Source organism: Accipiter gentilis, chromosome 34 (genome assembly GCF_929443795.1).
Source record: "Accipiter gentilis chromosome 34, bAccGen1.1, whole genome shotgun sequence".
NCBI classification, from domain to species: domain Eukaryota; kingdom Metazoa; phylum Chordata; class Aves; order Accipitriformes; family Accipitridae; genus Astur; species Astur gentilis.
In genome coordinates, this window is record NC_064913.1 from 16,721,959 (window position 1) to 16,748,692 (window position 26,734).

The following is a 26,734-nucleotide window of genomic DNA, read 5'->3' on the forward strand; positions in this document are numbered from 1 at the left end:
GCAAAGAGGCCTCCAAAGCTAGCAGCTTTGTGTGCTAACCTCCGCACTAACCACTGCCGAGTGGGAAGGTCATTTCCTACAGCACCTCTTGAAGGCTCCAGCTTGCTAGGAGCTTTTAGGTGTATAGCATGTTGGTAATAGTAATAATACTTAAAATACACACACACACACATGTACACCCACTCACACACACACATATATCTTCTCTTCCATAAAAGACAAGCCTGGCAGAGCACAGGATACAATTTGATGGAGAGGAAAGAGCAGCTGAACATGGAAGAAAGCAGAGGAGGTGGACGGATGTGGTCTGATAGAAGGAGTCACTGGTATCCACGGATTATTCTGTTACATTTTATATATATAAATAAAAAGAAACCATCAAAGAGGCCCAGTGACACCAGCACTAAAGGGCTGGTTAAGTAGACTTAAGATAGAGTAGATGATGAGGGCCCTAAACCCCAAGTGTTGCTCCTTCCTTATCTGACTAGTCATGGCATCTCTTCATCAGGTCCTGATTGTCTTTTCTGGCTGCTGACAGAGGACAGCGGTGTCTTGTTCAGCAGTTTGGCCAGTTAAAGTGCTGTGCTGGTTGGCACTGCAGGGCCCTCCCAGCAGGTCATCCTCTCTGGTGCTAGCAGTGTAGCGATCTCTCCTGGCAATGAATGGGACGGAGAATGGCTGCAGAAAGTCCACTCCCTCCCACCCTCCCTATTTACTGTCCCCTCGGAAGAAACCGAACCCCTCCAGAGCTTGGGATTTGCAAGCTCCCTATCCAGCTCCAAGCAGCAGTGGTTAAGGTTCTTCCAAACAGCGGGAATGGGAGAGCAATCCACCACAGCTCAGCTTTTGCCTGCGTCTGTCTGACACAAGAGCAAGAAAGGACAGGCTAGTGCTTGCTTGCAAGTGGAATTTCAGTGCTTGCATTGCCCTAGGAGGCAGTGAAAAGAATAGCAAGGGAGCCTCTTGGTCCAGTCCCAGGACAGATTGACCAGCTCTCTCCCAAAGGACCTCACCGGTCAGTGCATGATTGTCTTCCTGCTCCACCTACCGGTTAAGGCCGAAGTGGGTAATGAGTGTGGCACAATGGTTTGAGAATGTGGCACAGTGGATTCAGCACAGAAGTGAATGAACGCATGGAATGGGTTTCTGGTGCTGTATTCAAACCATCTCTAGGAGGAGTCTGTGTCCCAGCCTTGTTACTGATTCAGAGCTGGTCCCCCAGACTCCAAACAAAGCAGCCATGCGAGGGCTTACCAGGTAAGCAAGAGCAACGACAGGGTTGCCAAGGTACCTACGGGTACTCATCACCTGGCTTTAGCAGCATACAGCTTCAGACTCTTTTCTCTCAGCTCAAACACATGCATACAAACACCTAAGCACACATACAGACTGTGGCACCACACATACAAATGTGTGCAGGCTGCATAAATACACATACCAATATGAACCCACCCCTGCCCCCCACAAGTAGACGCGTGCAAGAAATACGGACAAGTAGCAACAGGCATGCAACATACACATGGTGATCCCAAGCAGAGGAAACCCCTCTCAGCTATGTTCAAGCACGGTGAGTTCCTGGGAGATGAATCCTGGCAAAATGCATTGCAGGAAGAGGCCCACACAAGCAAGACAATCCACAAAAGGCATTCGAGGCACCTAAACCCCTAAGTAGCTGTTCCAAAAGCTCCTTGAACTTCACAGGAGTTTAGCTGCCTGTGTCGATGGATCTGGTTCCGAGGCCTGGAAGGAAAGCAGAAGGAGAAAGCACAAAACTTTCATCTTATCCCCTTGACTGATTTTTGTCTGTTCAGGGGCAGGTGTAATCTTTCTCCAGCTGACATGGGACTTAGCAGCCAGCACCCATGGGGCTAGATAGAAGTCTCATGTGGTGGATGCGTTCTCTCTGGACGCCCTGCAAATGTTGCTGGTATGTCACACTTATGGCACGTTGAATAAGCAAAGGAAACACAGCAAGGAGCCTAGTGATGCTCAGAAAGGTAACTCGCTATTTTGGCCAAAAGCTAATCTATGGGTTGTACTCCCAAGGAGATGCCTGCCCATATTGTTGGGGTAGCACCAAATGGGCCAGCTGTTTCCAACTTCACTTATGTTGAGAGTTCTGCCAGGAGTCACTCGAATGCACAAACATACGTCTCCTGCCAGACTGACAGGTATTTGCAGCCATGTATTCCCAAGTACACAGGCCACTCTGGACCATGCTGGGACAGCCGTGCCAAGGTCATAGCAAGGCTACGTGAGAGGTCTGTCTACCCTGCTCATGCCTTTAAGCAGAGCTCCATTCCCATGTGGCTGGAGTGGTTTCTCCCACTCAGAAATGAGAGATGCAGGCCTGCAATGGCAGGCTGAGCAAGAGTTAGCTGCAGCTGGGAGAAGACTGCTGCTCTGGATGATCTCTGGTCATGCCGACCCTTTCCGTTGCTCCCTGCGCTGCCCGTATGCTTTCATATGGTACAACTCAAACTCTCAAGAGACCGCGGCACACGGCAACACACATGCACACATGGAGAGGCTGACTGGCCCTTTCTCAGACTGCGACCAGCAGACCCAGTTTGTCTTCAGGGATGAGCAGCCAGTGCCACGGCTGTGGAGGACGGTGGGTTGATGGACGTTCATTAAGGAACAATGCAAGTTGTCCAAAAGGGAAGGAAGGAGGTGTCTTGGCATCTGCCTAGCATGCCTACCAGGTTCGCATTGGCTCTGTCTCTGCTTTTTCACCATGTCACACCCTTACTGACACGACAGTAGACACAAACCCTAGGCAGCTAGTGCCAAGCACCAGCTTATATTGACTTATCAGACAGAAAGGGACCAACTACTAGCAGACATTCACTCCCAGGTTTGCAACACAGCAGAACATCACGTAGGTGTTTACAAGCCAATGCCTTCTAAGCAACAAAGGAAAGTAGCCCTGTGCTTCTAGCAGATAGCATACTTCTCTCCAGCAGTCTTGCTTTATTCACATAGAGTAAAAGCAAAGAAACTCTACTGACCCTGATGTGGGTCAACCTGGAATGGATAAAAAACTGTATCTCCCCCTGCTCTAAATTCACCAGTCAGCCATCAAGGATGGAAATTCTGTTCCTTCCCTTGGCTTTCTCAGAAAAGACAATTTCACTGCTTCCTTGCACTGGCTAATTTGTCGCTGATAATTTCTTATCTCTTGAGTGTGCAAAAGCAGAATACCACCTCAGTGAAAGTGACAGAGAACTCAAAAATAGCTACCAAATATCATCTTCTAAAAATCTGGTCAGGGCTAGAATTTTCCAGGAAAGGAGAAGTAGAGGCCTGCCCTTCACTCATCTTCAGCACAGCACTGCACAGCATTGCACAGTCTGATGAAGACAACAGAGCAACAAGACAGTAATAAGAGGAGCAGAGTGGGCAAACAGCCAGCATAAGTCATTCTAAGGGAAGAGGCGTAGAGATGAAATTGAAGAATCAGTGTGAGTAAGTTGGGAAATAAGCAGATAAGAGGCCAGGGAGATGAGGCAGTAAACCGCTGGAGAGATCAAAACACCTGAAAAATGAGGTTCTGCTTAGAGGAAGGACAGAGGGGGTCTAAAAGCAAAAGTGCAGAGGGTCTGAGACCACACTGCCTCCCCTCCCACTGGTATTGGGAAGGCCACAAAAAGAGGGAGATGGAAGAGCTGGTCAGGAGATGAAGGCCCAGAGAGAGATCTCTGTAATCTACAGCAACAAATGTACTCTGCTGACGTCCCAGGGAGAAAGCAATGGGGACCAGGGAAGAGAAAGTAATCAAAGAGCAAAGCACGTCGAGAAGGAAACAGCCCTGTGCCTCACACAAACAGTCCCTAGCAATCAACACGGCTTTTATTACAGGAAATTATTAACACCCTCTGCTACCCACCACCCCTCACCAATCCCAAACCTCCCCTGTTTGGGGACCCTTTCTTGGCACACACATATAACATCCAGATAAACTTTCCGAACCAGCAAAAGCAACCACTGAAACAACTTCAAACACCACAGACCAATAAAACCACAATTTAGAAGTTAACTTTCCCAACCCCCCCCATGCCATTATTTAATAAGGAAATACTGTACAGATATAAAACCCACCCTTTTCCCAACCTGAATATAATTGCTTGAGTTAGTTTCTGTACATATATACACACATATTTACACAGTAATGCTGCAGTCAAGAAAGCAGATGATGTAGAAGTCACAAAGTGAATACATAAATTAAATAACTACCAGCAGAACGTTAGGAAAGGTCACATTGTTCCTACTTGGCAAAAATGCGTTGTGGGACAGAGTCATTAAGCGTACTGCAATGTACCGTGCGTGTGTCTGCGTGTGTGCGTGTGCACATACAGGCACGCCAGCCTCACAGCTTCCTGCTGCGTCGGGTTTGTTCGCGTGTGTTTCACTTCCCCAGTATGTCTCCTATGTGTGCGCGTGCCGAGAGGAACCCCTGTCCCACAGCACGGAATTTTCTTCTGACCTGTTGGAGTGTATACTGGTGCTTGCTGTGAACCTTTAATGGCAGGAGGCCAGCAGATTAAGAGATCTGTAACGACTACCTCATCACAGAGATCCTCCTTTATCTCAGCACCCAGGGAACTGTACCCTTGGCGTCGGCAGACATGAGTCCTGTGCTCTGCGATAAGGTTTCACTGCCTTTTTCTATACACAAGCAGATTCATGCTGTGTCAGTTTTGTTGTCAGCAATGACAGGAGGGTGCCAGAATTCACTCAAATGGCATGGCTAGGAGAAGAATTTGGCGACGCTCAAGAGATGAAGAAAGAACTCAAAGCCAATTGCAAAGTGGTTTTTGTTGTTGCCGTTCTAATGGCAGACACCCAGGTCTGCCTGCCATCAGCCCCAGGGAGGTCCAGAGAGCCCGTAATGAAGATGAAGCAACAGTATTCATATTGCCAGTGAGACAGTCAGCGCCCCAGTTTGCCTTTGAGGGGGGAGGAGGGAGGGAGCCACAGGGAAGTGGACGTGGGTGAATGCAGCGAGGGTCTATGGCTTGGAAATCTATTTGGCTGCAAATTGAAAATAAGCCCTTGTGGGGACAACAGTCGGGTCCCACTAGTTACTATCTCAATGTGCCCTGCAGCATCCAGCAGCATGGTAGGTGTGTTCCAGGTGGACACACCAGGTGTGTTCAGCAGCAGGGAAGCACTTACGGGAAAGAGTGGGTGCAGACGGGGATCGTGGCTTGGAGTCCGTCTCCATTTGTTGCCAGCAATCCAGTTCCCTTCTCGCACACGGCTCCCAGGGGCTCCTCTGGTGAGCCAGGCATATGCCATGGAGACGCAGCAGAATTGGACCCTACCCTTTGCCAGCTTGGATTGAACAGGAAAGGTGAAGTGTAATTCCTTAGAGCGATGGTGCAGAGAGTCAGCACAAAGTCCCTTCATCAACACTCCTCCTCTTTATCCCCTCCCCTTTTTCTTTTCTTTTTGGCAACCAAAAATACGTGGGGAAGTGCAACCTCCCACCCTTCTCCATGGGAAGGGCTCATCAAAGGTTGCTTGACGGGAGTGGAGGATGTGTGAAGGGCCTAAGTCTGATCATTGGCTGTGTTCCCAGGCTTGCTTCCATCTGTTGATAAGCAATGGAGGTGGGAGGATATGCCACATTTGATAGAAAGCTCTAAAGCAAAGACTTGCCTATAAAGATCCCTGAGGTATCTCTGATCACTCTAACCAGTCACCACCATCATATTCATTCTCTGTCTCCCCCTCTCTCTTTTGCTGACAATGTTGCTGTGAGAAATAACCCTGATCTGAAGGTACAAAGGGGCTTTATTCAAGATGGATGCTAGTGTCTTCTTGGAGTGAGGAGCTCAGTATCAGCATGCGTCGCTGAAGAAGCCAGAAACAAAAAGACCCATCCTGGAAACTCTTAACTCCACCAAATCCTTCAGGACATCACAAAAGAACCTTCCTTCCCCCATGCGCTGGAAATTGAAATACCAATTCCCTACGGGCAAAGTTCATACTTGCCTATTGCTGAGCATTTTGAACCCACTGGGGTTCTCACCTGGAGAGTCCTGACAACGCGTGCTGGATTTCAGAGAGAACGGGACGGTTTTTTGCTGAGGAGGTGGGGCCGGTGTGCTTCATTGTCTCAACTGACAACAAGTCCTGACTGCAGCTTTTCTTTCCTACTTAGGATGTGACATGGCAAGTTCTGATATTGCCCCCACTGGGAGGCGTGATGGGAGACAGAGAACTACTACACCAGCCTGTGTTGTGTTGCACTGCAGTAAAAAGCTGGTGTGAATACTCCAAGAAGGTTTATGATGTGGAGATCCACAGCTGCAAGTTCTACCTGCCAGCTGCTTTCGACTGTGCATGGCACATTTCTGATCTTTTTTTAATACTTCCTCCGTCTCCTTCATACACATCCTCCTTCGGCTGAGTATGTACACTCCAGTACCACTTCAGAAGAACATGGCTCATGGAAATACCTCTCAGAGAGCCATGCCTGGGGCTAGAGTGAGGAGGCAAATGTCAGAAACATTGCCAAAGGTGCCTAGTCTTTCCCAGGAGGCTGGCTGCAAATATACAGTAGAGGTCACCAAACTGTAGAGGACACAATGGTTTTTGCTCGGTATTCTTGTGTGCAGAAACGTTCAGAGAGGGGAAATGTTCCCAGCCGCTGCCCCAGAAAATACTGGTGTTTATACAAGAGAGAGATAGAAATGGCAAGGGAGGGGATGCGGAGTTTTGTCAGGCTCTGGTATGAAATCCCATTCTTTTCTGGACAGGTAATAAACAGCACATGGGTGGTTTTCTAGTATAGACAACACCTGCTGCTAATATTACCTGATTGATTCACTTGAATACTTAGAATGAAAATACACCAAATCTAAAATTCTAAATATATAATCAGAGTTTAATAACATCATCGATTTATTTTCTGGATTATGAATTACACCCTCCCCCCTCCCACCCCCTCCCCTTCATCTCTGTCCCAAAACTTGTTGACCTGTCAGAACTAAAATAAACAAAGCAACCAGAAAAGATCGCTTATAGGAGAAAGGATTAACCTGATGGACACATGGCCTAATCTATTATGGGAGAAGGCAAAATACCAGGCTCCTGTGGTTAGACCAGTGATTCAGTCCAGAATTTCCAGTTCTTCTTTTCTGGTTGCCCTAGAGCATTCATTTGAGTGGTTTGTGGCACAGTTAATATTTGCAGAGCACTCGGAGTGTTAACAGTGCTACAACAGTATCAACACTAGATAATGATTTTGGCAAACTATCATTTGCCAATCAGTGGAACAAGGGACAGACCAGTTCGGAGAAAATACGAACCAATTTTCACCCCAGAACACAAAAATCAGAACCTTTAAGAAGAGATTTGAAAAAAGTTCCATTAACTTCTTTTTGGTTTGTTTTCGGCTTAATTTCCCTGCAGAGCCACCCTCCAGGTTTCCTCGTTCCAGGTGGGGAGGGACGGAAAAGTACCGAGATAACCGCCAAAGAGATTAGCTGCCCTCGCCAGCTGTCAAGCTCCCCCCCAAGCCCTTAGAAAATACCAGAAATTATCACGAGCTTTTCCCAGGTCCAAGATTTCTAAACCAAAGTAGCATTGGAGAAGTCTCTTAATGTCAAAGTGATGGTCCAACCTGAGCGGCCAACTTGATGGTTCACCCCACCACTATCAAGACAGTGTAGTGCCTTGAGGCCCAAACTCCACAGAGAGATGCTGGTACAGAGAGTTTATAAGCAAAAAGGAATTGGGGGTGTTCCCATCAAAACATGAAACCCTGCTGGCAAGGCTTGAAGTGACGTTCCGGCGTCTTCCATTCATGAAGATAAAGGTGACAGGGCAATACGGGGGGCCTCGGGGGAACACAACACACATGGGTTTCTCTCTCTCTCTCTCTTCCTCATTCATACGGCCTCGACCCGCGTAAACCGCTTCCAAAAACGCAGCCTGAAAAGTCGTAGAAAACAAACAGAACGGAAACAAACTTCCCCTCCCTCCCACCCCACGACCTGAATATTCACGAGAAGAGAAACACCAATTTATACAAAAACGCAATAAAAAAGAAATATTTACAAATGAAAGGAACGCCTTCTTGGTGGCCGCTGTCAGAGGTGTCTGACAAGCTGCCATGTGTTCTGGATTGCAGATCGCTCTGTTAATTTGTTTGGTTTCTTTTTTTTTTTTTTTTTTTCCTTTTTTAGTTTACTTTTTTTACTTGTAATGAGAGAAGAGGGAAAGAATAAGAAGTTCCCTTACCCCAAAGACTAAGGGGTGGCATTACAAAGACTCTCCCCCTCTTCCCTCCTTAATTTCCTCAGTGAAATATACGAAAATATTCCCCTCACCAACCCTGCCCACCCTCTTCTCACACTCTTTGACTTTACAGGCAAATCCCACCCTCCCCCCGCCCCAGCTTTAAAAAATAAATAAAATAAATAGGTAAATAAATAAAAGGCCTTCTATTGGCTTAAGAAGAGAAAGATAAGATAAAATCAACCAGGGTGCAGTGAGGAACGTGAGAGAGGTGGCTTTCAGCTCAGGAAATGTGGCTCATAAAGACAGGGCTGCCATCTCCTTTCAGAGTCAGTCCCCAGCAGTGTCCCCATGGCCTCAGCACAGGGCTCTCTCAACCCTTCCCCTGGTGAGCAACGGTCATCGAGACACTGGGACAGACCCGGGATAAGCAGGAGAGACTTTGCCATATCTCTCAGGGCAGGAGAGGTCAGCCCATGCCCCCACCTCAGGAGAAAGAAGACATATGAAAGGGGAGTTCAGCTTCTCACTCCTACCATTGCTCCCTTTCCTTTAGTTTAACTTGCATCTGAAATGATACAATGGAAAGAAAAAACCACTCTCGTCGATACTAGGTGCACCAGGAAAGCTGTCACTACAACTGCAGGGATGGGAAACCCTAGGCTATTCCAGCTTTGCACCTGTGCTAGTATCTCTCGCTCTCGCACACAGCAGCACACATACATGTACACACACCTCTCAGCCTCGCGTATCTTGTCTTCAGCCCTCGGCACGAGTTTCTGTGCTCTCTGGCATTTATTCAAGCACAACGCTTCCCAGGAAGACAAGCCGTGTACTTCCCCCGTACATTCAATAGCAAATATACATATATATTTCCCATGGGTGCGCATACCCTCCTCCCATTTCCACATGTGCAAGGAGGCATTGGAACAGTCCACCAACACCACCGCCACCACACGCACCCTTTCATGGCATGTTTTTCTCCTCTCCAGCACCATGCCAGCACTGGCAGAGGGCACCCTATTCTTTGGGTTCCAACCTGCTGGCCAAGGGTAGGGAGGTCAGAAGGATGACAACTTTTTTTTCCCTGCCCTCCTCACTGGAAGGACATGCCAAAACAGGCGTGGTGTCCCCTGAAGCGACAGTGACAAAACTCCCCACCTTTCCCTACTCTTTAACTCTGTTCCACTGTGTTTGTTATCCAGACACCTTATAGGATCATGGGTTTATTTTGCTTTCTCCACAGACATTTCAAGTATAAAGTTATTGTATATACTCGCGTATAGGCTAACCCATACTATACGCTGCTCCCACCCTTGAAGTATGTCACAACTATTGAGCAATTCACAGCTAACGAACCAACCGTGCACCCCTTTCTCCAAACTCCTCTCGTTTCAGTGCAAACCAGCATCCTCTGTCAGAGATCCCAGCAGCTTCCCTGACTCCAGGGTTGCTTTCCCAAAGTCAGACCCTGTTTCCTTTCCATCTCTCCCACTGGTCTGCCACAGATCCAGCGGCTGTAATAGCCATAGTGAAACCACCAGCCAGACCTGCAGACAAGCCTTCTCTCCCTCCCCCCACGCCCCCCAGCAGACAATTCAAAATTTTAGCGTAAAATTTCTCAGCATATACGCAAATATATATATATATTTCAGCCCTAAACCCCCATAGTCTTCACAAAATAATGTAACGAGAACCTCAGTATAGCTAACATGTAAGTGCATCGTCAAGTTAGTTCATGTTATTCCCCCTTCACTTTCTCCACATCTTCAACACTACTCTTTTCTAGGCAGTTTTAGGAAGAGTTGCCTGAGCAGGCATATTTTCCTGCATGTCCATTACACTGCTTCTGCTGTCTCCTCCTGCCACACACACACACGTGTGTGTGCACATGCCTTTCTCTGCCGGCAGCCAGCAAAAGTGAAATGCTAGAGTCACTGCCGCTGCCCCTCAGCCCACCCCTTCCCTGCCTTTTTCTCCACTTCCTGAAATCACGAGCAAGGATATCCAACTCCAACGTCACTGTAAAGTGCAATGGCCAGGAATGGAGGAGAATGGGAGGAGCGAGAACATGGAAAAAGAGATAAAAGGGGAGGGGTGGGAAAGAGGAGGAGGAAGAGGGGAAACCAAAGAGGTGGCACTTGTCACCAGCGCTGCACTACTCGGAACTCCAGTATCCCACAAACTAAGGACGACCCAGAAGAGTAGCCGATGGGACTGATCCCACCCCACCCTCCCACGCTCCACATACACCCCCAGTCCCTCCCCATGCTCTTCCCCTCTCACTCAAACGTCAGACTCAATACTGGAGAGTTTCTCATAAACATGCCCGTTGCTGGAGCCATTGAAAGCCCTGGGGTTTTTGTTGTTAGGCACACAGGGGTTGGACTGGTTCCCTATACAGATGTCCTTCTGGAAACGGGCTGGCACAGCCCCGTGAAGGGCTGAGACCACCGGCTTGTTGGTGGTGACGATGGCTCGGAAGTCTGGCCTGGCTTTGGGCCCTCCTGCCACCACAGGCTGCCTGAAGAAATAAGATTTGCTGCCGTGGAGCAAGCATTGGTCATCCCCAAAAGTGGGGATGAAAGGGTTTTGGGTGACCCGGTCGGGGTAGAGCGACTTGCTGAGCATGTAGCCCCCGCTGCTGCCGGGGTTGTTGTGGTGGTGGTAGCTGGTGGCGGGCACTGAGGACTTGTTGTTGGCAAAGGTGGTCTCACTGGCTGGCATCTCAAACATGTGGGCATACGGGCTCCCCTCCAAAAAGCGGCCCTTGTCCTTGAGGCTGACGCTGCGGGGGGCCAGGGCCGAGTCATCCTTCTGCAAGTCCACAAAGGTGTCATAGGAGTGCTGCCGGCGGAGCTTGTTGCGGTTCTTCTTCTGCACCTTGGAGGCAGAGTTGGAAGGGCTCTGAGGATACTTGGAGGAGGAGGTGGCGCTGGTGGCCACGGGCACGGGGGCAGGCGGCTGGTCCAGCTCTTGGAGCGAGTTGTCCTCACTGATGTCATACAAGTTGCCCGCTTTCTTGCAGGCCTCGCAGCGGATGCAGGCCTGGCGGGTGGAGTTCTGCCCCACCACCGATGGCGTGTAGTTGTGCAGCTTAGAAGGGCAACCACGGCAGAAATTAGCCCCAGGCCGGTCCTCCCAGTCTAGGTTGGTCAGGTTCTTCTCCCATGGCGCTGGGACCCCGCTCACAACGCCATGCTTGTGCTCGTTGCTTCCACCAAACTCACCCGAGCCGTGCTTGTGGTGGGCCCTGTTGGTGCAGGATCCACCCCCTCCTCCTCCCGTGTCACGCTTGAACTCATCTCCCCGCTCTTTGTAGATATCCGTCAGGTCCACATGTTCCCAGTGCGGCGAGTTCTCCTTGGCCCGAAACTGATCCAGGTAGAAGTCCCGCAGCCCTTCCTTGTCCCTGAAGTAGCGCTTGTGGTCGGGCGAGCGGGGTGGGCGCCGACGGTAGGCCAGTTCTATCTCATCAAACTCCCGTCGGGACTTGGCGGAGGCCGGGCGCTTCTTCAAGCTGTCCTTGTACTGCTGCTTCCGCCGCTTGGCCGCATTGCCCTCGATGTTGCCGTAGGTGACCGTGTGAGTGGAAATGTCAGAGACGTCCGAGCGGATCAGGTCGTCATGGGCCCCGCTGCCCCCATAGCGGTCACTCTTGAAGGAGAACTTGCCATAAAGGTCACCCAGCTGGCTGTGCTTGGCAGGGGGTAACCCCAGGTCCAAGGGCTTCTTCCCAATGGACCGTGACTGGGTGTTGAAGGGCGGGTTGTCGCAGTCGTAGAGCCCGTCGATGGAGCTGGTGCTGCCGATGCTGTGGGGGCGGTGGTGGTGGTGGTAGTGGTCCTGATACACATTGCTGTCCTTCAGCTGGAGGTTGCCAAAGGTCCTTTCCACCTCGCTAATATAGTCACTAAAGAGGTTCTCCTCGCAGGGGGGGTTGTTGTAGGACTTGCAGTCTGAGTGGGTGAAGCTGCGGCGGTGCTCAGAGATATCGTAGACGGACGACTCACGGCGGATAAAGTCCAGGGCACTCTGAGGTGAGCCATTGACTCCTGACAGGTTGGCCATGTTCTTGGCTGTCCGAAGCAGGCGGAGGATGTTGGAATGGGTGTTGTTCATAGTGGCCGTGGGGGAGTTCATTGCTGACTGGCGCTCCTCGATGGCCACGCCATGGATGCAGCTGTAGATACCCTGAAATGAGAGAAAGCAGGAAGGTGAGTGGTCCTGCAAAGAATACACGAAAGGGGACCCGGACTGGGAAGCACCCGGTGCAGCAACAGCGTGTTCCTGTAGGCCGGCCAGGCCTGTCAGCTTTCCATCATGAAGCATAATCAGATAAAATGAAATCAGACCTGCTCTACCAACACTTGCTGTTCTGCCCCTCTTTCTTGCCCCTCACGTTTTTCCCTTCCCCTCCATTCCTCTCCCTCTGCTTCGCTTCATGTCATATCTGTAGGATGCAGGAATACCTGCTTGCATCTGTAAGTGTTACTCAAATCTAGTAGGTGTAACACGGAATTGCAAATGGGGAAAATAATATCCTTGGGAACAAAAGCATCAAGACAAATGTTTCCATGTGGATGAGAGGAAGTAAGTCTGTTTTGGCCCTTGAAATTCATCTGGACATCAGTGAATCAACGAGACAGGAGCTATCTTAAAAAGGGAACAGCTTCATTTGTCATAAACATAGCTACATTAATCACCAGTGCAGATTAGAAAAGGAAACGGAGAAAGAGCAGGACTGCTGAATAGGTATTTAGATCTTCTGCATCTGGTTGAGTGAGGTACAATAGAATTTTTAATTGCATTCTGTTAAATTTAACAGTGATAACAGGCTCCAAATTGACATCCCTGAAAGCGGAAGTCCTCTATCAACCTCAAATCAGACAGCAAAAGTGCCCAATTCCTCCGCATTCCCTACTAGCTCATTTCATCCATGACACAGTCTGTTTGCAAGGGCTACCCCTAGGAGCAGAAGGAAGCCAAATTCCCTAGCCTGCCAAATGGCGCCTGCTGATTAATGTCAATTGTGAAATGGATACCATGACATCGTGTTACCATGGTTTCTCAGCAGCTAGCAGATGATTAACACTTTTCAGACTTTTCACCAACCTGGCCCAGGTCTAACAGATAACCCCAGAATGAAAGAATCTGTACTTAGCTAAGGATCACCAAACACAATCCCCCATCTCATCTGCAGACTAAGCCAGGTTAGAAACTAACAATATAGAAGAGAGGCTGTGCCCCTGCATTCAAAAGGCTTTGTCATTTCTCCTCAACAATATGTTCTGTAGCAATTACATACTGCTTGCACAATCAAAGTTAATCCTGTTATATCAGACACCGAGGTAAAAAGTACCAAAATTTGACCTCACTTCAGAATGGATCAGGAGAAGGGACCAGTGGCTTGAAAGAAGAAAAAAAAGCTCCAAATGGGACACTGCTAGCTACACTAATAGCAGAAAGATGACTCAGAAATTATTAGAATCTGCTTTAAATGTAAATATTATACCCTAAGGTAGATTTGCATAAAGCAGTTGCTAAGTTCATGTGGTCGTCCTCTCTGGAAGGATTTCTGCATGGTTTAGGGCATGGCTTTTGGTTAGGAACTTCTGACTGTCCATGATAGCACACTTCTAGTTAACATAAGGTTAGCTGAACAGCTGTAATATAGAGGGCAATGAAAACCTCCTGAATTTCTAATCATGTTATCCACCATTACTTGACTTACTGTCCCTAGATTTGGCCTCCTCACAGCTCACTTTGGAGGAGCAGACAGTTACAGCTAACTTCTCTTTATATTGCACTTTCATTTCCACATGAAATATCCATTTCTGTGACCAAAATCCAGCAGAGACCAGAGATGTCACAGAAAAACATTAGATGCTCTTGCAACATTAATGGGGAAAAGATGCCAGCCTTTATCCTGCAGACTACCACGCCATGCCACCTGTGTGTTAAACAGTCTCGGTGGATTTCCGCCATCTCCAGTACGGAATGTCTGGACTGTCTGAATAAAGCCTCTGTTCCTCCCCGCTAGCTAATGACACTCACCCTGCTGATGGAGAAGACCACACCAGGCTTGCCAGAGCAGACACCCATGAAGCAGTGGCGGAATTGCCAGTAGAAGAGGTGCTCACAGATGAAGGTGATGAGGCTGAGGGCCATGGCTGCTCCCAGCATGTAGAAGACACCTGCCATGTTATCTATATCCAGCTGACTGCTCATAACCTCGTTCTTCTCATTGTGACAAATGCCAGTGAGCCACAGCGCTTCCAGCTCCTCCATCTCCCCTAGAAAGACAGAGAGAAGGAAAGAAACAGGTTAGATAGCCCTGCAATGGCTAAAGAGCTCAAGCTGGGGCAGACTGAAAGCAAGAAGCTGATCTAAGGTCATCTCCAGTGGCCATGCTCGTTTTCCACATCTATTACGTCCATAAAATATCCTGACTGCCCCTCTGATAGGGGCAGGTGCAATTCGTCACAGGGAACGCAATAGGATTTTTCCACAGCCAGATATTAGCCACAAAAAGCTGCACCACAGGACACAGCTATCACACTTGCCAAATGTCTACAGCGAGATCGTGAAAAAGTTGTCCACCAGATGACTGAAGACCTGGCCTCACAAACTTCCACTTTCATATTAGGTCAATGAAGAGAAAAATCAGTGACTGATACTGGTAGACAAAAATGAGTCACTTCTAAATGAAAACATTGTACATTTCCAGCTCAAAATTAAAAATGTTGATTTTTTTTTTTTAAATCAAAATGCCTGATTTTGAATTTGTTTCCATCATATCCATAGCTCATTAAAACTAGGTACAATGTTCCCAAAAATATTTGTGCATTTCTACCAGTTTTTCTTCCCTTCAATTTTGTCCAAATTCAACACTTCCAAGCCTTCTGACCAATCAAAAATATTACTAATTTGTATCAGCTAGGAACAAATGTTCTGTAGTCTAATTTCATACCCCACTTACTCCCCATTATGGTATTTTCATGAGGGGAAGTGAGATAAACACTCACACACACACACATATTGAAACATTCAGAAACAAACTAATTTTGCAGGTTGGCAATTCCTTTCATGCTGTTAGGAAAGTTAGTTTTTCACATTCACAACCTCCAGTTCAGTGACAGGAGGAAAAAATCCATATATTTATGTGGTGCCATAGCACAGTCTTTAAAGCTTTATGGAGAACTTGTGTCTTTTTCTCAAATAATACATATTAGGATGTTTAGGAGACAGAACACCTTATCCGTCAGGTGCCCAATTTTCTGTTGAAGTATATCATAGCTATGTTCTTTCCATATTTATTATACCATATGCTATTTTCAGATTTCAGAAAAAAATATATACTTATAAATAAAATAACCTGTGAATTTTATTTATTCAAACAAAGGACACAGCAAGATGTAATATGGAATGGAAAGGGAAAGCCAGGAAAATATTTTCTAAGAAGGAATTCCTTATCCCATGAATTTTTTTTTTAATAATAGCAATTTCTCTGCAAAGAATGGGACGAACTAGGTAACTATAATGTTCTGATTAAAAACTCACTCCAAAATATGCTTCTGAGTCTCAAGTCCTTCCTTGGTTTCTTTTTTTTTGACTTTTTGGAAAATCTGAGCTAACTCTTTCATCGAGAAATTTTTATCCTTTGATTTTGTAAACTCTGCATGGCTTGATCCTGTCTAGAACTATAAAGCATGGGACAACAACGGAAAGTCCAGCATAATTAGTGGGTTTGGTCATGGCAAAACCTCAAAGGTAGTGAAAAAGTTCACAACAGAAATCTTGTTTTTACAAGACATTCTTTGCACAAGATATTTTTCAAACACACATCTGAGCCGCTTCTATGAAACCTTTAGTGCTTTTGACATTGCTTTTGATGATACTGCTATCTTGCTTCAACAACATAAAACAAGTGACATCCTCACATTTTTGGTGTAATGCCTCTAACAAACCCTCGTTAACGATTTCCTATTCTCAACTCAAATCTGAAGCATCAGAGCTAGTAACTTCTATTTCTTACATGCAAAACCTGGTATTTCTTAGGAAAACTCCAACTCCTCTCTTTCCTGTCACTTACCATCTCCAAAAAGCTGTAGAATGGCAAGATCAACCTGACGCTTCCAGCCTGAGTCCTTTTGGATGGCAATGCCATAGCCGGTGGAGGCAAACACTTTCCCACTCCCAATCGTCACCAGCTTGCAGCCTTCATCTCTGCCAGCCATGTAGTTTAGCACTGCTGCATCATAAATGAAAGCATCCAACTTCCTGCACAGGTGCAAGAAACAAGAGGGGTATCGTACAGAAAAGACAGAATCTGTATGAGTTCAAAGGTGTTCTCAGGTAATTAAGGCAGAAATGAACCTCTTTCAGATAGACTACAATAGGTTGCATCTTCACCTTCATCAGAGTTAACTAAAATCTGAGCCTAGAACCTGTTACAGGTGAAGCTAGATCATAAATGAGGACTGTCTGTTTCTTTCTGACTCTTTGACAATCATCATTTCTGATCTGAAAGAACATTTGGAATACAAACACAGTGCAAGATAAAGATGAATGAAGAGGAAGTCAAGGGGATCTATAGTCCTAAGAATAGCTTATATTTCTGTACTGCCTTTCATCTCAAAGGAACCTAAAATGCTTTATAAAATGTATCAATATTAGATAGCAAAGTAGGGGTTGGAGTAAGGAAAAGATTATCTCCGATTCAAACTGCTGGCATGACTTAGCTGAGCAAAATGTAATTTTTTTTCAAATTAAATACAGTCAGGACATCATGTTTAACTCCTCAGTCACTGTGAAAAGCACTACTGGATCTTTACCAATGTCAAGTGGCCGTGATAGCAGCTCTATGGTTTACCATGCTGAGTAGCTCTTTGGTAAAGAGTGCTTAGCTGAAAGCCACAAGCAAAACTCTGTTTCAACAGAGAAATCCCCATTATGGGCTGGGATGGGTAGACAGCACAACAGACTGATAAGAGCTTTCCTCTCACTGCAACAAATTGATTTGGGTATGGGGTCAGTCTCAGGGGGCTGCATCTTCCACATAACCAAAGACAGCCGATGAGTAAATCCTCCCACTAGATCTGAAATGAAGCACTTTCTGATAAAAGACCAAAGACCTTCCACCTTGCACATTCTCACACCCATGCTATCTTTTCAATCCACTTGCTGCACATGTATTTCCAGTATGGTGATTATCTCAGTTCAAGTGCGTATCTGTGGGGAAGACTGTCCAAGGGTGGCTATGAAGCCAGGATGACATCTACCACAAGTGATGAGCTCTATTTCATCCATAGATTTCCAGGACAGAGCATATTTATTTCCTGGATGATGACTATCCTGGCAAATGTACCTTTCCAGGATGGCATCCAACAATGGTACAATCACTTATAATGGGCTGTGTGCCTCTGAACCTGGCAAACAGGTTTAGAAATATTCAGTCAATCTAGTAATTAAATTGGCTGAACATCTTCATTCGTGCTTTGGAATGAACTTTCTCATAAGAGTGCAACACGAGCATAAGCAAGAATGGTTTTTTTCACTGGGGCTGTGCTCTGACAACCAAAGTGGTCAGCTCAGGGAGGAGGTCTTTAATTATAAAGGACAAAGGCTTGCAAAATGGCATTTTAAGTTAGCTTCATTACAGATTCACTGCTATTAAAACAGGATGAGCTGTTCAAACATACCTTTTGCTAATGATTTTTCCCACGTTTCCCAAATTACCCAAGGAATTGCTCCCATTTTATATACTTCCTTATTATTCAAACAACATTTTGTTCAGCCCTTGATACTAAAATATTCCAGAGAGGAGGGCTACTTCCAAACTATTTGCTTCAAGCACACCTTCCACTGCACTGTATTAGCTAGTGATACACTGAGGTGGGATTAGTCTGACAAGGCTTGTTTCAGCTTCCTGATTAACATAATCTTTTATACACAGAAGGAGGGAAAACAAAGGAATTTCCAGATGACAGTATAAATGCTCTGAGGCAAACTTTGTCCACAGAGGTCTGTGAGCTTTTCCTGTGCTAAGGACCCATCAGCATGAAACATCTTGATGAAGCAAGGTCTTCGGGACTAATATACACAAGGCTAACATACACAAGGATACAGAAGAGCCTCTTCTTTTTTTAAATAGTCTTATAAACACAGGAAACCCAGAAACTCTTATATAGATGTTAATAGAAAAACCTAAGAGAACCACAGAATTATTCTCCTCTGCTGTGTGTGTGGTCTTGCTATACTTCTAACCATGGAATGATAATGGAAGCACATTTTCCAAACCCCACAAAAAATTTTCTAGACAAAACATGCAAAGAAGTCAGGTTTCTGTGGTGAGTAAGCATGGACGAAGAAAGCCTCACCCAGTCTTCAGCGAGAACAGTGCATCATCCACCCCTCTCTGATTGAACTTCACCATGTAGCTGTGCATTTCAGGGTAGTTGTTACGAATGTTCCTTTCTGTGCTGCCATTGGGAACCGTCCCAAAGCGGAAAGGGGGAGAGAAGTCATTGGGTTTCTGGAACTGGAGAGACAGAAAAAGAACATTTCTCACAATCTTTCAGCAAGAAGCAGTCATCTGAATGGGAGAACATAGTCTCCTCAGAAGGTAGTTCTTATCTTATTTTACTATCATGTAGAAAACATTATTGAGAAGATATTATATTTCACTGTTTTCAAACACAGACATCTCCTATTAGTGCCTAAGAACCATTAAGTGAATCTGAGCAACCCGGTCTTTTTGTCCACTCTAGATTAAGTGCATAAAATAGCCAGTGATCAAAGATTAAAAGGAGGTTAGATAAAAGAAAAAAGGAAAACAGAAAGGGAAAAGGTAACAGTGGCTTTGGAACACAGTCAAGGAAAGATTGTCAATAAAATCTATGTGCATTTTATCCACAAAGCGTCATTTAGTTTCTAAGAAGTATCTTTTTCAGCTCTGTGGATGCCTTTGCACTTCCTGATTCTGACTGAAGTAGAAAAGTAATTAACAAGGAGACATCCCTCTCAGAACACCTCACACCCACTTCACCAAACGAATGATCAGCTTTCAAACTTTTGGGCAAATGTCCCAAATGAAATGCTATTAGTGGCTGCAAGTCACTAGTAACATTTGATGCCCAGAACAGAGCTGGCAGAATACTCCAAACCTTTTGCTGCTCCCAAGAAATACATTCATCATAACATTCCCCTACAGCTGCAAGGCTGTGAGATTTTATATGCCACTTGCTTAACTCGAGTCATAATCAATGCTCTCTGGGGTTTTATGAGCAGTAAAATTTAGACTGTCAATTATCAAGACTGCTTAAAACCCCTAGAACAAGCAGACAGGAAGAGGCACAGAATTGTAAGCCAGGAACTGAATAAGCAGTAAAGAAAAAGATGCAAAGGTAGGTTAGAAGGAGAGAAGCCTCTCCTGTCTTGATATATCAAGCAGTAGCTTGCCTGGTGCTAATTCTTGACTCCCATCTGTGACTGTATATTTGGATGAGCCCGGGAAGCACGCTAAGAGCACGCTAACGGTCAGAGCAAACCCATTTAACAGCAACAGTTCACCTGGTACACGAACATATACAGTCATGTACTGCCACCTTCTATAGTGGAAAGTGGCTGCAGTCTATAGCTATAACTTAAAGACACGCAGATGAGCCTTGTTCTTGAGTTCTGCGCAAAGCCATTTTGGAACCTGGTCAACTCAGCTGAGGAGGCCAAAGCCACTAAAGCGGTGTATCTATCTCATTCACAACATCTCAGCGATAAGGCCAACCAGGAACTGTGTGTGTCGGTAGGTGAACGCACCATTCATGTCACCTGTTTCTGTGTACCAGTCAACTCATGTGGCTGTGCAAGGAATTGTTTCTCCAGTTTGGATGGTGAGATGGCCTGGCCTGTATGCGCACACATGAGTGCACGAGAGAGAACACACGTCCTACTGCTTTAAGCCAATAGAAAACATCAGGGCTGTTTTTTGAAACATAGGTTGGCACATCACCAAAAAAAAAAAGAGGTTTCACATAGCATGAAACAGGCAGTAAGGTGGCTCTTAGAACCTTGTCACAGCCCCTAGGGATGAAGACAAACTCATAGCTATCAAAACCTGTAATGAAAGCAAACTTTGATGGGAGAAAAATCACTGCAGCGTGCTAAAATTATTCTTTTTTACCAAGCTGATTATAGCAGCAGCTTAGGGCACCCATCACAAGAAGGGCATTGCCATACCAGGCGCAAAGGAACACAGTCTCTCCGCTGACGTGCTAAAACAGGAGTTTGCAAAGTGGGCAGCTTGGTTCCCCAGAGGCTGCAGAACCCCGGCGTGAGGGCGGATGGGGCAACCCCATCCCCACAGAGCCCTCCAACAGAGTAAAGTCAGCAAGGCAAGCAGCAGGCAGGCCCAACCAACATTGGTGTGACCTCAGCTTCAGCACGCCCTTTGCAGGGGCAGCAGCTATGACAGCCTCTCTCTGGGCCCAGAGATTTCTAAGAGAAAAAGAGGCACCATCCAATGTCCATTTTATACCTCCACCCTCCATTCCCAGTGATACAATCTCTAGTTTTGTCTGCTTCCATCACTGTGTCTATGAACTGGAATAAGCAGCATTATAGAGTCAGGCAGGGCTGTGATAAGGGCCACGATCCCACCTCCAAACTATCCTTTGTCCCCCCTGTGTTCAAGGGCCCATCTTAGCAACCAGAGGTGAAAGGCTCCATATTTAATTTTTAATCTCCTGGGCAATCAATAAATAAATGAAAACATTCCTCTTGAAGGAAATGACTGTTTTCAGCAATTGGAAAAGCATGTTTCTAGAAATGGAAGCCAGGCTGATGGCTTCTACAAAACCACATACTGCGCATTCACTCATCATCCCTTACCCCCTGCTCATCCCTCAGTCAGAACGCATCTGCAAATGCAAATTATTCTCCATGCACCCACATGCACACACACTTCAACCACAGCCTGGTGGACAACGAGACAGGAAACAGTCTGAAAAGGACCCATATGGGACCTACACCGGAGATCTTTAGCTTGAATGCCTAAGAGGATCACACATCCCCAGCCACCTGGTTTGGTGTTTGCAAAGCTGAAAGCAATTGATGCCCAGCTGACTCCACAGTCCACGGAGCCAGACACAAGCACCTAACTTCTCCACATTTAAGAAGCAATAGTGGTATGTGCATGCAGCTTTCTGGCAGGAGATGGCAGCTGAAAAATCCCCATGTTTGTTGCTCAGTAGTAGGTGGACACAGCTCAGACCAGGGATGGAGTGATCTCCAAAGAGCTCTCCAGAGCCAAAACCTGCTGCATCTTTCTGAGCTCACTTCCACCTTGAAGGAGCAAGAAGACATACAAGCCTTCCCAGAAAATACATGGGACAGAAGGGGAAGGAGCGTGTCCTCTCCTGGCAGCACGGTGGAGGAACGTGCGTGGAGGAACTGGAGAAGATCCATAAGGAGGAAAGTTAATTGACACTGCTGTCAGGGTTCAGTAAGGAAAGCCACTTGTTTGGCCTCTCCCAAGGGCTGGGAGAGCGGGCCTGGGTCAGAAGAGGCAGCCCCAGGGAATCGGGGCGTTGTGGCAGGCTGGTCTAGGAGTCTGAGAGACATGAGACAGGAGTTGAGGCACAATGCGGGGCCCGAGTACACGGAGGCAGCCTGTGCAGAGGTAATCTCAATGCCTCGGTCAGTATCAACAAAGGAATTAACCACAGATATTGACAGGAAGGGTCAGAACTCAGATTAATGAGAGAACTCTCCCCTCATTTCATGGAAATGTTTCTCCTACCAGAGCCCTAAGTCACACTAGCACTCTACCCCAGGCATCTGCAAAGAGGAGCCCTGCGAGGCTGTGGCAAAAAACCGCGCCGATACCAGGGGAGGGGAAGATGAGCAACTGCGCCGGTTGCTGCGCAAGCCCAGCTGCAGAGAGTCACAGGGAGAGACAAGCAGGGCTGCAGAGGGTCCGCGTTTTAGGAGCCCCCCCTCACACGTCCCTGCAGCAGGAGCCCTGTCCTGCTGCCCAGCTCTACCCGCCTCGAGGGGTGACTGCCGGGAGGGAGCCCGCAGGGCTCAGCCTGTGCCCAAATTGCCCTGGGCAGAGATGTACCCAGCTGCAGCCTCCCGCTCGCTCAGCGCGGGGCCTCGGTCGCGAGATGCTCCCCTGGTACCCAAGGCGATGGGACACGCTCTCCCCGTGCGAGAAACCCTTTACGGAGCTGGCTTCCCATCAAAGGTGTGGGGGAGGCGGATGCTAGAGATGGGGGTGGGAAGCAGACGCCAAGCGTGCCCCAAGGGCTGGGGTAGCTCTGGGACGTGAGACGTCTGTGTCCAGAGCCCAGCGGCTGCCCGCCTCTTCAACCCCTCACTCCACAAACTGAAATCGAGAAGCACTAAGTCCAAAGCGGACCGCGGCTTTGGGAAAGTAACCTCTCGGAGTCAGAAAGCAGAAATCTTCCTGCTCTGGAGAGCGATAAACACACAGGCTGGGGGCTATTAGCACTTTCGGAGTGGAGAGCCCCTTTCCCACTCCCCCCCACAACTCGCCACGAGAGCTGTCGGCAGCAGCAGTGAGAGCGGGTTTTAGTGACTTGTCTGGCAGAGCTGTTTCATTAGCAATTTGGAGCCCTGCCGTGCAGAAAGCAGCATTGTTCTCAGATGTTCGAATATCAATCTGCATAATGAAACAGGTGATAGGAGCTCTTCCCATTCAGGCTGCCGCGATTTGAGGGGATTCAGGGATGAGGGGAAGGGTTATGTCTAATTGGCCACAATTAATTTGATGAGAATTTTTTTTCAATATATTGTCTACCACCAAATGGTTCCTACAGAAAAGCGCATCTGCACTTATTTATCTGCCTGATGTAGGCCCTGTTTACACTGTAAAGTGTTTGCCAATAGCATTGAAAGCAGTTTCTCAAACTCAGCAAGCTCTCACAACAAAAAGGGCTCTTTTTTATCAGTTGATCTACTTTTACATCGCTTTAAAAAAAAAAATCCCCTGCTGGATAACATAATGAGCTGGCAAAACTTGGTGCGAGTGTGTTGGGTGTAGGTGTGTAGTGCCTTACCTTTACACAGCTTCTCTGGGAGGGCTTCTTTCGCTTTGTAAGGCCCAGACCCTCCAGTTTACATTTTCTACCACAGGAAGCTCCGCAGCTCAGACCCACCAAAATAGGGTCCCCAGGTTCAGCTCCTCTGTGAGCTGCAAGCCCAAAAGAGCTTGAGCCCAAGTTAGATACTCTGGGTTCAGCACATTTGCCCAGGTGCTAAGTGCCAAGTTGAGATGCCTCAGGGAATTTCACCCTGGGAGCAGGTGTCTCATAGCCCCTGTGTCAGATTTGCCAGCCAGTATTATGGATACTCCAGTGCACCTAAATTGGCTCTAGACATCTACATTTGTACAGCTGAATCTAGCCACGGGACCATTGGGCCCTTGGGACGGTCTCTCCCAAAAGTACAGGGAGCCAGCCACTGTGGGGAGCTGACAGCCCAGAGTGCCCACCACTCTCTTGGACTTGCCCATCAGGGCATCAGCCACAACCTTTTGCACAGGCATCTGTAAGCAGCACTCTGCCTACTCTTTTGGCAGTAATACAAACAGCAGACAGCTGTTGTGGCACAGGCCAAATATCTCTAAAAAAGATGGCGTTTATTAGTGAGCTGCAACATAAGATTTAGTGACATCAGGCTAGAAAAGCAAAGTCCATGCTCAAGTGCATAATTTCAGCACAACCTGCCTGCATTTCCCAAACATCCTTAATTGTCCCCTCTTGCTCTGGTTCAGCTGTGTGTCACTGCAGTCAGCTTGTACCTTTCTTCATTGCCTGAGAATCCATTCAGGCTGTTTTCACAGGAGCTCCATCCAGAACTTGTTAAAAATTAAAGAGTGGGTCAGTGGTTTTCAGGTCTAACTCTTAAGTCTTAATAAGCCTACACTTAAGTCTTGACAGACCACCCGTGTCCAGAGCAACATGTCTCGCCCTAGCTGCCTTGCTTCTGTATCCTCTATTTCAGCCAGGAAACGAACTGCTTCACAGCTAATGGATGACTCTCCAAGAGAGGAGGCTTGTCCTTTCCATATCCCCAAAACATGTCATTTTTGTCCCCAAGCTGCACCATGAACAATGCCACAGAAACACAAACCTGGATCTGGCTCTGAGAAGATGTCTGCTCTGCCCCTTTCGCTCCAGTGGGTCTCTCCTAGACATCATCATTCCTGACAGCTCTTCACTCAGCCTGCTGTTGAAGATGGCTGGTGCTGGAGACTCCCCCATTCCCTGAACAACCTGTGCCAGGGCTTTACTACTGGAAAGCTCTTCTCTCCTCAGTGCCTCTCTATATCCGTTATATCCGTTTCTCTCTGTCCTTTAGTCTTGTCATCTGCAGCTTGCAAGTTCTTCGAAGCTGTTAACTCTGTCCTGATCTGCATTCAGGTGGTGACCAGTCTGTTTCTGGAATGTCAGTCATCGCTGCCAGAATCATCTTCAGGGCTTTTACTGTATTCTTTTCTTGATGCTGCTTGATGGTGCACATAGGCACATCCACACAACTGTGCCCCATCATCTGTCGTGGTAGAGGGAGTGCTCTACGGATTCCCAGAGTGGAGCCTGCTCTATTGGTATGGTGGGCACTTTTACATTGCTACAATAGCAACCCAGCTAGGAGCATGCCACCCCAACAATGCAGGCAGAAAATCATACCGCAAACCTAAATCATAGCACTGGTGCAATAATCTGTGAGGAGAGCACACTAAAAAGACTGTGCTGCTCATTCCTCTGTTACTCGTGAATCTCTTGTACAGATAACTTCTCAAACTTCATTCCTAAAGTGTCCCTTTCCCTTCTGCACAGTCACCTAGTTTTGACATTACAGACATTTTGTACTCCCAAGGTGGAGCTCACAGCCATTTCTAAGTGACTACAAGTTTTCAGATACTCCTTTTACCCTAGCTCCGATTTCCTCTCTTCTGCATTCCCTCACAATATCACCCACCACCTCCTCAGCAGTGGCTGGGAGTCCTCACAGCTCAGAATCCAGTTGCCACATCAAGTGTTCCCGATTGTTGGGCCCAGTCACAGCCCTAAGATTGCAGTGGCAAAATACCCAGTTTCTTATCTTCACCAGTCAAACAATACATGCCTTGATTTATAAACAAAAAAGAATGAAAAAAAAAAAAAAGGAAAGAACAGCATCAAATCCAATATAAGCCAGTTTTGAGAGGGCGTAAAAATACCTTGTGCTCCCTCAGACTTTGACTTTGTGGATTATCTTATTATTCAATAGCCAGTGATGTTTCATATTCTCTGGTCTTGGTTTGCATAGTGCTTTCACCCATGAATTCCTCTAGATAAGTCTGAGAAAGGAGTTATCAGTTAGTGCAGCTGACTGCAGCAAAGTTGGCAAAGAATTGGATTAAAGTCACTTTTAAAGGAAGATGTATGGTGGGTCAGACCCACAAACATGAAGGAAAATATCTATGAATGTCTGGTGGTGAAATAGGGGCACGTGTGGGTCAGGGAAGGGAACAGAGCAACTTAGGGACAATGCAGAGGTGAGGGGGGGCAGGTGAAAGCAAAAGAAAGGAGTTCAAATATAGCAACTTTAAAAATAGTTGCCCTTGTAAAATAACTGAGATGAAAGCAGAGATCCAATTGGTGGAAGAAGCCGCCATCACATGCAGTTATTGCCAGAGCAATGCACACAGTAGGATTGTGCAGCCTCTTTGCAAGCTGGATTGCTATGTGCAGATCTGCTCTGTGCCGCTTCTGCACGGAGCAGAAGACTGAAAACCTTGGGCAGCGCAGTTGTTCCAGATGGCATTTCAGGGGTCCCACGTCTTCCATAGCCAGACCTACAGGCACATGCTGGGACCACACTGCCTTTCTGCTGGCCCAGGCATTAGGAATACACCAGGCCTGTGGGGCCGCTCCAGGATCAGACCATCAGATGTGGACAGAGTCCACCCACCACCAACATCAGGTGTCTTCTGGGTCTGCCAAGTGTGTGAGCGTTATGCAGACTCCGTGCAGCTTCTCCACCCAAAAGGTAACCCTAAGGCTTTAAAACTTCCTTGGGGCACATTTGGCAGGCTATAGGCTTCAAGTCAGTCACACTGTTAGGTGTCCCTCAAGTTTGACCAGAGAACATCTGTAGTGGAATCACCGAGCTTCACTAGTCAGAGATGAAAGCTCCTTGCACAGCCCTAGTGATAGTAGGCGTGGTATCAGATAAGCACAGTCATATCTGTTGCAATTGAGTGGGCTATGTGATCTTAGCTACAGCACCCTTAACTTTTGCTTGCATGCATGTAGAGGATGGGGATCATCTGTTTATCCCAGTATCAAATCATGCCATGTGTTCCATCCTTGGAAGTCAGCTTCCTTGGAAGCTAAATGCAATGGGGCAAAAGGCACCTACTGAATAATCCCAGGCAAGCACAAAACAGAAATTAGTGAGGCAGAAAGATGCTGGT

General features: G+C 47.0%; 1 protein-coding gene across 1 annotated transcript in view; it reads right to left on the reverse strand.

Moving 5' to 3' along the window:
• Positions 1–10,536: 10,536 nt before the first annotated feature.
• The window catches only part of GRIN2B (glutamate ionotropic receptor NMDA type subunit 2B), a 168,143-nt gene continuing 151,945 nt past the window's right edge, over positions 10,537–26,734 (reverse strand). Inside the window, exons 9-12 of the mRNA XM_049792086.1 lie at positions 18,633–18,793; positions 16,346–16,533; positions 14,308–14,546; positions 10,537–12,444 (exon numbers count right to left, since the gene is read on the reverse strand). Of these exons, the coding sequence (XP_049648043.1) occupies positions 10,537–12,444; positions 14,308–14,546; positions 16,346–16,533; positions 18,633–18,793 (2,496 nt within the window). The remainder of the gene's footprint in view (positions 12,445–14,307; positions 14,547–16,345; positions 16,534–18,632; positions 18,794–26,734) is intronic.